Source organism: Vigna unguiculata, chromosome 6 (genome assembly GCF_037176805.1).
Source record: "Vigna unguiculata cultivar grain cowpea cultivar isolate G323 ecotype 2 chromosome 6, ASM3717680v1, whole genome shotgun sequence".
NCBI classification, from domain to species: Eukaryota; Viridiplantae; Streptophyta; class Magnoliopsida; order Fabales; family Fabaceae; genus Vigna; species Vigna unguiculata.
The window spans coordinates 45,753,029-45,764,615 of NC_140797.1; the positions used below are offsets into that span (position 1 = coordinate 45,753,029).

Here is an 11,587-nt window from a genome sequence, read left to right on the forward strand (position 1 = left end):
TCTGTTTGTCTTCAAGAGTATCCGTCTGTCCCTCAATTTCAGTTGTTTATATAAACTTTAAGTTGTACTTTTGTTTATGTATGATTTCAATATTCATTTTATACATGATTGAAAATTTAATAAAAAGATTAATATCCATTAACCTATCTGATAAGAAAAAAAAAAACAAATGGTAGAACATAAGTTAACAGAATTAGGTTAGTTGCTGCAAAATCCAACTTTCACTCTATTTAATTGTGTTAATAAACTGTTCTTCCCCTTTTGTTTTCTTTTTCAAAATTCAACACAAGATAAAACGTGGAATGTGGCCACCCATAATCAGAAGGTTCATACCAAAAGCGCATTTTCATCCGTTAGAAACACATAATTTATTGCAGATTACATTGGGGGTATGAATTAAGCTTTTGCCATATTTTTGTGTGTAAAACTAGGAAGAGACTCCAAGCAGCAAACTATATTACCACGGTAGAAACCAAAAGTATTTACATAAGTCAAAATGGCTAAAGAAAATATAAAGATTGAACATCATAAAAAGCTTTTAACTCTTACATGTAACCTAATTTATAATTCAGAGATGGCTTTACTTGTAGCAATATATTTGTACACTACTAAATACAAAAAACAAAAATAACAAAATAAAGGTGACACAAGGAAAAATATTGTCGTGCTCCTTTGGAGAGACCTGTGCAGAAAGCAGTAAAGTACTGAAGTGAAAATGGAAGGTTATATGCATGTGCGAGGAGTAATCTTGCTTACTCTGGCTGTCTATGATAAAAAATTTGATCCTCAATATTACTGACAGGGGTAGCTAACTATTGTCAACTGAACAATGATCCTCAATATTACTGCTAGTGTGAGTATTACCACCAGAGGCTGAGCTGAATATATGAGTCGATGAATTACCACTCAAACTCTGCTTTGATCGATGTTGATTGAGGTCCCTTAAGGCTTTGAACCTTAAATCCTCACTGTAGGTACTTGGTTCTGGGATTGCATCAGGAATATCTAATTCTCCTTCAAACATTTTCACCACCTCAGACATCGTAGGCCTAAGAGATACAGAAGCATTTGTGCACAGGAGAGCAATTCTAACCACCTTTTCTACTTCCGTTTCATTAAGCTCTTGCTCCAACCTTTCATCAACAAGCCCCTCTAATTTCTTAGCTTGATTTAACTTACATGCCTGCAAATATCAATTACTGTTTATCTTTAAACAAGTAATGACAAAAAAGAATGAAGGGTTTATACTTAAAAAATACAGCTAGAAGCATTGAGCATACCCAATCCAAAAGACAAGCACTTCCATCGTCTGGTAAATAATTGTTATTGCTTTTCCCACTAACAATTTCTAATACTACAACTCCAAAACTGTAAACATCGGCCTTGTATGTAAGATAGCCCCATAATGCATATTCTGGTGCCATATATCCTCTACGACCAAAAAAAAAAGGAAAAGCAAATTTAGATACTGGCAAATAATATTTTGAGATTTATGTATGATTAATGCAAAGGCAACCTACATAGTCCCAGCAACTCGGGTGCTGATATGGGTCTTCTCTGTTTCATCAAGCCTAGCCAAGCCAAAGTCAGATATTTTTGGATTCAAATCAGCATCGAGTAACACATTAGAAGCCTTGATATCTCTGTGCACTATCTTGAATCTTGACTCATCATGGAGAAATGCTAGACCTTTCGCTATGCCAATGCAAATCCTAAACCTTGTGGGCCAATCCAATTTAAGCTGTTGGTTCTCACTACCTACAGAGATCATGGGGCCTTACAAACATATTGCTGAAATCCCCTTCAGAGGGATTATAGGGGAAATAATTTAGGCATAGAGAAATATATGTAAAGATCAGATTTATTCATACAGAACTTCTCAGATGACCACATAGGATCAAGAAATTGATGGACCAGTAGTGACTAACCAAATAAAGCTCTGGCCAGGCTGTTATTTTCCATGTACTCATATACCAACAAAAGTTGTTCCCCTTCCGCACAATATCCATGAAGCTTTACGAGGTTGGGGTGTTGCACACAAGATATCAACCCTATTTCATTTATGAATTCACGATTTCCCTGTCTTGATTTTGATGACAATTGCTTTACCGCTATAAAAGTACCATCTACTAATTGGCCCTGCATTGTCGTATCCCAGTTACCAGAAACCTAGTGTGCCAGGCATAAACAGAAAATTCCATTTAAATAAAGTAAAATTATTTGGAAGTTGTATAAAAACCTTGTATACGGGACCAAAACCTCCTTCTCCAATCTTATTAGCAGAAGAGAAGTCATTGGTGGCAGCTCTGATATTCTCCAAGCTAAAATTACCTGACTGCATATCTCCATCTTTTGCATCTGCCCATACAAGCCATGCGAAATTTGTATTAGTCAGTAGTTATCTATATATCCTATTGTAAACAAAAGCCTCAAACTTATCAGCTCTGCATAAATTAAATAGTGATCGAAAACAATATAATTAGTTTGTTCAAACTTTTATTGCCACTCCCCTATGGATATTTCGTACAATTCATCTTTCAAAGTATAAGACTTCACCTTCTTTCTGTCGCCGTTTCCCTCTGACAAAGCTTTTCCACTTCCACCATATGAGTCCAGATATAAATAGCACTAAGCATACAGCACCGGCTACAATGGCAATGATTATCGAAACAGCAACTTTCTTTTTTCCGGTTGAGCAAACTCTAGAATCTGTTCGAAGAACAAGGTATACTGAATTTTATTCAACACTATTCATATGGTCGCTTTAAACACCTAAAAAGTCATCTCACCCATAAGATTGCTGTCAATACTAAAATGTGTAGCCTTCAATTGATATGTATGTAGAAATGATATTGAGAGTATAAGAAATGCTTACGTAAGTGACAAGAAACAGACATTGCATTTGATCTTTACTAAGAAGATCAAGAAAGCCATATGAAGAATGCTATTTGAGAAACAGAAAAGAGCATACCAAATATAAAAATGAAAGCAAAACTACTATTTCATGACGTTCTTTTTCTCCAAGGGCATTCTTTTTTCAATAGTAGCAGAGTGGTGTATTCTAGAAAAGTGATGTTAGACGTAGACACCATAAACTTTCAAATTTAAATACAATAAATTTACACCCATCGTGCCATGGGGCAGTATTCACCTGAAATCACAGATATAGCTGATACAAGAGGGCCATAAACTCCAACATCAGGAATTCTAGTCGTTCCTTTTCCAGCCCAGTAGAATCTGATCTCCAAGACATTATTTGTGATGCTGATATTGTGTATAGGCAGTACCAGTGGTTTTTCAGCAACATTTGTTTCATTCTCTATATTGAAATTCTTGTGAGTGATTCTTCCCTGAGACAAAGTCAATGCATTAATTCATAATCCGGAAATTAAAGTAAAATTAATTAGTTAAATCGGTTACCTGTACATAAATATCAAATATGCGCTTGCCAAGACTTTTATATGTTTTATCATTTGTAAACTGTATCTCAGCAAAGTGAAGGTTCACAGTATAGTTCCCATTTTGCATGCAGTTGTGGAAATAAGTAAGCGTAATTGGAGATACACGAGCCGTTTTATATAATTCTGGCATATTTGAAGATGGAAGAGATACAGTGTAACGCACGTTCTGGGCCTCAAAATCATCCATGAAGTCCCCGGTGCTACTAAATCCCCAGTGATCATCATCACTGTAGAAATAAGTTGCAGTGCCACCCTGAACATTTTCGTCTCCCGCATAAAGGTTTTCTCCTCTATCATCTCTTACCCTTACATCCTTCCCACCACAGTTAACATGTAAACAACTTGAAACTGAAAAATGGTTGAGAAATTAAAAGTGTAAGAGTTTTTTTTTTTTTGTCACAATGAATAAGAAAATTTACAGTACAAAATTTGATATGCAATTACCATAACAGTCATACAAAGCAAAGAGTTATTTTATACTATGCATTTACTTAGATTTCAACATTGCAACATATACACATATTTATATCACCTTACAATTTTCGTCATTTGATTAAGCAACATTTCCACTCGTGTACACTTTGATTCATCCTTCTGATTTGTGGTAATTTTTAGGTCTTGCATTCTCTGGCTTACCAGTTTTTTTTATTTTAGAAAATTAAGGCATACTTTTTTTAATTTTATTCAGAGCTATTAATATATATGTTAAGTAGGATGAGAGATATCATTCAAGGGGTGCTGACATTCTAAATAGTAGAGAAAAATATAGTCAAGTACAATAAGATTTTCTAATACAGAGAATATTGACGTGGAGAATAAGTTCTCATTAGGTAGAAAAAACAAAATTAAATACTATATAAATTAAAAGACCTATAACCTCATTATTTTAAGATTTTAGGAATAAAATTTGTGTCAAATCTTTCATATATGTAAGATTAAACTCAATGACTATAACTCATGTATGAAAAAATATATATAAACCTAATCGGTTTAATATTTTTAAATCATGTAATTTAATATAACTTACACCGTGAACAGCTGAAATTCTTGGAGCAAGGAACATACTCCTCTCTGTCAATTGAAAAATAGATATTCGGTAACAGTTTTCAAATACAATTTAATTAGTAGCATGTACTTATAAAGAAGTTTGAATTGCTTCTAGCAAGTTGTAATATATCTTTTGACAACATTATTCCATACATTCTCGTCGATAAATTTTTTGTTGGACATTATAAAATACATTCAGTACTAAATTATGTATTAGAAAGACAGTGTCAATGGATGTATTGTTTGCATTGCCTAAGAAGTTGCATACGAATATCCACTATTTATTGCTATATCATTTTCTCATGAATTAAAGTAGAAATAAATAATGATGTCAAAATAATAGTCAGGACTAGCACAGCACTTGTTTGGTCTACATGGCAATTAAATTCTTGAAAATAAATCATTTTTCAATTAGGCTTCTTGTCTAACCAAAACTAGAGAAGGGGATCTTACAACTTATTCTTCAGAATCGAGCTTCTGAACAAATTCAGATTCAAGTTCCTACTAAGTGAAACAATGAGAAACAAAATTCAGTTTAGAAAAATATCAACTTGAAAAATGTAAAGGAAGGAAATACTAATGAAAATGTTTTGACTGACATGCCATCCTGACAAGCAGGTTGCTCATAGTCTTGCCAAGTGAAGTTGTTGTATGATAGATCACTGTGTCCAACACAATAAGAGAGCTTTTGTCAATAAACCATAATAATTGAAGTCCAAGTCTGGTTATAATTATGTTCTCACACTAAAAGATGAAATTAAACCATTCAAGACCAGTTACTGATAAAATATCTTCTACTATTCAACACATATTAAAATGCCATCATGGGTTCCCACCCTGTTTCAATCTTTTCCCAGAAATTAATATATAAAAGATCAAATGGAAAAGAGGTGAAGAAATGCAGCAGATGAGATAATACTTAGCATTTGCTGTTGTATTCATGCCCTTAGAGGAGATTCAACAGTATGGTTTTGTACTTATACGAGAGTAAAACCTTAATTGCAGATTAAGAATTTTGAAGCACAAGAAACTTACATGCTACTTCCATCCTTCAGGACTGAATTCGGTATATTGCCACTAAGCATATTACCTGTTAGGTAGCTAACAGAAGCAATGCCAAACTGTTTAATTCGTTGTGTCAATACGTGAACATAAAAACAATTATTCAGTTTCATTATTTAAAACTGCGTACATTAGAATCATGGAAATTGGTTGAAAAATATCTCACTTCAGAGGAAAATTTGCTTTCAAATGCAGAGATTTGTTATCTGCATAAGCTCTTCTGCCTTTTTTTTTAAGTCAAAACTATACATTAGAGTAAGATGCTTACATAAATCTTAGACGCCTTGCACTTATAATTGATGAAATTCCCCCAACGAGCATGTTGAAACTGACATCCCTATCATAAATTTTTGAAAATATAGAATTTCAATTTTAATGAGGCAATGCCCTTTTACACGAAATATGTAATCATACAATAATATAAGAAGCTTGTATAACAAATTAAAACAAGTCAATAACAACTATAGTGCCGACTCATAAATCTTAATACACAGTACACACATGCGGAATAAACATATTATAGGTCTACAATCTTGACACGTTTACTTACAAAATCGCCAAATTCCTCATTGTCCATACGTATGAAGGTATAACACCAGATAAGTTACAACTCCTTAGAATCCTTAAAACACAAAATTCAATTGCGTTAAACTTCAGACTAATGGTTGAAGGAATATATATATATTCCCATTTAAGAAACAACATGTGAGAAAATATTATCACCAGTAGACGTACAATATAGCCAAGTTTGCCATGTTTTCCAGATGAGGAAAGACCTGCGCAGGACTTTCTATATCACTGATTCTTCTGTATAAGTATATGCGCTACCATGAGCTAGAATATAAATATGATAGACAAAATGAAGCGCAAAATGTACCATGATCGAAGTACTAAAAGGAAGATATACTCACAGCATAACCAAGTTCTTCAAGAGAGAGATATTTGATGGGAGGGGTCCCTCTAGTCCACTTGCATGCATTTCTCTTCACAGATTTTACATTGGTAAGAGTGTGGAGTTAGAAACCATATAAGATTCAACATTAACTAAGAAAGGAAGTAGAATCTCACAGTCTTTGAAGAAGTTGCCAGCTCTGTATGAAACTAGGTATTGTTCCAGTAAAATTGTTATCATTTATTCTACTGCAATGTGATAATGAATTGTATGCATGAGATGCAGTGTTTATGAGAGGGTTATAATTAAGGAGAAGGAACACAATCATAGCTCACAAGTCAGTCAAATTTTGTAGTCCAGCAAGTGTAAGTGGTAAGTTCCCAGTCAATTGATTGGATGACAGAACCCTTCAGTGTTAAAATTACAGAAAAAAAAATCTAAGAAAACATGATATCTTACAAGAGAAAGTAAATAAAATATTAAAAAAATCAAATAATATTAAAAAATGAAAACAAGAAAAGGAATTGGGATGCCTAACAAGGTCTGCAAGTTGATTAGTTTCCCAAGCTCAGGTGGAACAGCACCAGAAAACTGGTTTGCTTCAAGCATCCTAATTGGAAACAAAAACAAACGCAGAGGTTAGTGAGGATGTAAAACAACATACTACCACAATATGAATGAATTAAATTAAAGCTTGGAACATACAGATATGTAAGAGCTGTAAAATTTCCTAGATGCTTTGGAATTTCCCCAGATAAGCGATTCACAAGAAGAGAACTGCAGATTTGTAACATGTCAGTAATATAAAATAAGAATGATAGAACGAAAAGTTTGCAGTCGTTGCACGAGACTCAGTCTCACATTGAAGTTAATTTCATTGAAGCCCATTCCTCTGGAATTGAACCGGTGAAGCAATTGTAAGCAAAGTCTCTGTGCACAGAGGAATTTTTGGAAAATATTAAGATAAAAAAGATGTTGATAACGGGAATGAACCAAATCAAGGTATAAGAACCCATTACAATTATTTTTAACAAGAAACAATGATTAACTTGTTTAAATTGGTCATACACTTCTCGGAGAAAAGGTAGCTTGGCCAGTTGAGGTGGGAGAGTGCCAGGTAGGCTTAGGCGCTTGAGAGTCCTAAAACATACAAACATTGTTCATCAGGGCTAAAACAGAAATTTGAGACAACTGAATGTGGAAATTTAAGAGATAAAACCGTGAAAACACGTAACACGAAAAATAAACTAATTTCGTAGTCATACATCGTCACAACATGACAGACAGTGTTGTCTTCAAAACTGCAGTTACAACCAATGCTTCTCTCTGCTTCAGCTGGTGGTTCTTGCGTTAGTCCAACCATTTCAATACTGCAGGAATCAGCATCAAATTTCCAATATGCCGACCCCATCGCACTCGTAATTTCTCTAAGGGCATCAACTAAATGACAACATAAACATGTAAGCATAAGCATTGTAGTTGTAAACAACACTAATTATAACGTGAATCTAATATCAACTGGACAACTTCCAACCCAAAGGAAAATACTGTTTCAATGTTCATATAACTAAGAAAATTAAAGTGGATAGATAGAAACTATTAATCAAAATTTCACCCATAAATTATTCATTTTACATCATGAGCAACTACAACAACAGGTTACTGAAATACGCTGAACTAAAACTTCAGCACCTCCAATCCGTATCTGCAAAGATGAAACTGAAGATACCTTCTTCTTGGGGTAATTTTGATGCAGAAACTCTCAGCAAGCGGAAGCAACTTAGAGCAATAAAAAGGAAGACAAAGAAATTGGCAACTCCCATGTTGCTCTAAGGGGTGAAAAAGAAGCACCAGATTGGCTAAGCTATAACCTCTACTATTCAAGTCTCATTTTTCTTTCACTGCAGCTACCTTACGTGCAATAATTGAGTTGAAGGAACCTAACTAAGTTGGAGAATGGAGATGATGGATCTGAACATGGAACAGTCCGAGTCAAAGACACTGTCACTATATTAATTACGTGTTTGCATTTTCCAGACGGTGCATTCATTTGAATTTTTTTCTTAAACTTTATGCATTAAACAAGTGAATATTTCTATACTTCCTCCATTGTAAAGTACCTTTCGTACGAATGATTTAGGAAAAACAATAAATACATATATGTTTTTATACATTTTTATTAAAATACTCACACTTTCAATAAATACGAAGAATAGAGTAATTGTGATAATTGAACAATTAATATATTCATTTAGACAAGAGATACTAAAAAAAATTAATAGTCCACTGTAAAAATATTTATTTTAGAGTAAATTTTAAACAGTGAAAAAGTACAGTACACTAAAATACGAATATGAAAATAGACATTAAAGTCAGTAAACGAAATGCACATCCGTACCAGAATATGAGAAGTTTAGAGTCAGTGAATGAAAATCAATAAATTACTGAGAAGGTGATAAAAATTATGACATGGTATTTTAATATATTCAAAATTTATTATTATGTAATATTGACATATATTTTTTAATAAAAATACTTCTTTGATTTTTCAAAGTGAATCGTTTATCGTATAGAATTAGATTTAGTTGCAACTATGAATATTTGTTATTTTAGTATATTTTTGTTTGAAGTGCTGTTGCCCCTAATTACATATGTCCCCGCAGCCGTATTAATTTAAAAACAAATGAAATGAATAATAGTGTGAGTCAACATTTGGTTTCATGAATACCACCAAGAAAAACACTTGCAAAGAAGTGAGAAAATTCAAAAAAGCTATAGTTCAACAAACGAGGTTGAACACCAAGTTTTGACATTCAACGAATCTCGTTAATTGTGAAGCAATACCAAAGATCGATGGTTTTCAGGGGGCTGAAAAACTAAATATATTCCGCTTATATAAGTAGGGGCCTTTTGGTATTTCGTGATTTGACGAGGATGGTACTATAATAGACTACGTTACGTTAAAAGTCCTCTAACTTTTTAAAAATACCTAATTAAGTTATTTTCATTAGATCCACGATTACGCTTCGTTTTTTCTACATGTCACGTGTTTGTTTTTAATTTTTAATTTTTTTTTTGTCATCTGATAAATTATTGTTGGATCACGTCACAATAATAGTGTCATATATATATATATATATATATATAATACCACATAATAGTATTACATGATAATATTTTTTATTTTACTTAGTTTTTATATTTTAAATTTATACATCAAATTACTATTTAAATATTTAAATTAATTTTATTCTGTACATTTTTAATTTCAATAAGAAAATCTTAATTTTAAATTTTAAATTCTTCTAAGATATTAAAAATGTTAACATAAAATGGCATTTATAATTTTTAAATTTTAATATTTGAAATAATTTAAAAATATATTTTTCTTTATTAATTTATTTATAAATTTAATATTACAAATACATTTATATGTTTAACTTAAAACATAGGAAGAGCTCAAAAAATGCTATAAAGCAATTTTACATGAAAAATAAAAGCAAGTTAATAAACAAATAGAAGGAGTGTATATAATAAAAGTCCAGCTTTTATTGTTCTCAATATTTTGGGCTTTGGGCCTTTTTTTCAAGTGATATTATAAATTGTTCAACTTTAATGCTATTATTTATTTTTAAAAAGTGAAAAAAATAGTTTGAATTTATTTTAGACTTAAAATCTCTTTTTCCTAAAAATGACTACTTAAATCAGCATAAAGTTTTAATTTACCAATGAATCTAATATTGGCATATAATAGAGACATTTTGATGAAAATATTTATAATAAAATTACAGGCTTAACTAAATATTCTTTCACTAGATTAATTGACATATATTTTAGTGAAGGCAAGATTGAATATTTAATATGTGAATTAAACTTTTTTTAATTATGAAAATGAATAATTAAATGACTTAGGAACTGAAATAATACATTATATTTATATTATTTTAAATAAAGATGCTACAGAGTAGTGTATAAAGATGAATTCAGAATCTATGATAAATAGTAAAGTTAAATATATTTTTTGTCCATTAACTTTTAGTGAAAATTGAAATTAGTCTCTTCTTAAAATTTTGATCAAATTTAGTTCTTTAACGTTTAAAACTATATGAATTTAGTCATTTTAAACCTATTTTGTTAAATTTATTTGACGTTTTAAACATATTTCAAAATTACATTTGAGTTATTTACATCGTTTGATAAATTTTGGCTTAAATACTTTTTTCATCCTCATTTTCGTAGTGTTTGTTGCGGATGGTTCTCATGTTGACAGAATATTTAAAATGGTCCTCATTTTTACCGAATGTTTAAAATGATCCTCATTTTCGCAATTCGTGTTTTATACGGTCCTTTTTTGCGATGCCGTTAAAATCAGTAACGGAGCACTGTACATGTGACACTGTTTTTATTACGTATTACGTTGCATTGGAGTGTGTTACGTGTACTTGTACAGTGTTCTGTTACTGATATAAACGGCGTCACAGAAAATAACCAAATAAAACACGAATTGCGAAAATGAGGACCATTTTAAACATTCAATACAAATTATGACCATTTTAAATATTCTGTCAAAATGAGGACCATCCGTAACAAATACTACGAGAATGAGGACGAAAAATGTATTTAAGCCATAAATTTTCATTTTAATGTTAACACGTCTAAACATCAACTAAACTTGACAAAATTTGATTTAAATTACTAAATTCAAGTGTTTTCTAAAATTAAATGATTAAATTTGACCAAAATTTTAAAAATCACTAATTCTAATTTTCATCGGAGAAAAATAAATATTTGATCTAAATATTACTTCATATCAAAATATTATATTTTATTTTAAAAATATGCATTGTTTGAAAGTAATGTTACCGGTGTAATGTAACTATTTATATTGGTTAAAAAATATTAAATTCAAACAATATATAGTGTTTATTTAAGCAAATATGTAAATTTATTATTTTATCTAATAAGAGCGAAATATTAAAGATAAATTACATTAAATATAAGATTTAAATACAGATTTTACTGGTTTTATGGTTTCAAAACACCGCTTTTATTGTAATTTTTTTAAATGGATGAGTAAACTGTTAAGAAAATTAAATTTAAGCCTATATAGATAAAGTGGATGCAT

General features: G+C 31.2%; 1 protein-coding gene across 6 annotated transcripts; it reads right to left on the reverse strand.

The window, feature by feature from the left end:
- Positions 1-434: 434 nt before the first annotated feature.
- LOC114187726 (putative LRR receptor-like serine/threonine-protein kinase RFK1) lies at positions 435-8,466 on the reverse strand. Of its 6 annotated transcripts, none has more exons than XM_085675150.1 (24): positions 8,192-8,466; positions 7,728-7,902; positions 7,531-7,602; positions 7,324-7,392; positions 7,168-7,239; positions 7,001-7,072; positions 6,798-6,869; positions 6,639-6,710; positions 6,482-6,553; positions 6,306-6,377; positions 6,121-6,192; positions 5,839-5,907; positions 5,544-5,609; positions 5,108-5,170; positions 4,962-5,009; positions 4,489-4,532; positions 3,421-3,809; positions 3,152-3,350; positions 2,557-2,730; positions 2,240-2,358; positions 1,929-2,139; positions 1,521-1,758; positions 1,281-1,431; positions 435-1,183 (listed from the first exon to the last, which is right to left on the reverse strand). In XM_085675150.1, the coding sequence occupies exons 1-24, from the start codon at positions 8,283-8,285 to the stop codon at positions 809-811; spliced, it is 3,060 nt and encodes a 1,019-aa protein (XP_085531276.1). In that variant the 5' UTR covers positions 8,286-8,466; the 3' UTR covers positions 435-808. The 6 variants fall into 6 exon arrangements, with proteins under 6 accessions (XP_085531276.1, XP_085531275.1, XP_027931851.1 ...); XM_085675149.1 differs by having other exon boundaries at positions 4,962-5,012; XM_028076050.2 differs by having other exon boundaries at positions 2,557-2,709; positions 8,192-8,465.
- Between the last annotated feature and the right edge of the window lie 3,121 nt (positions 8,467-11,587).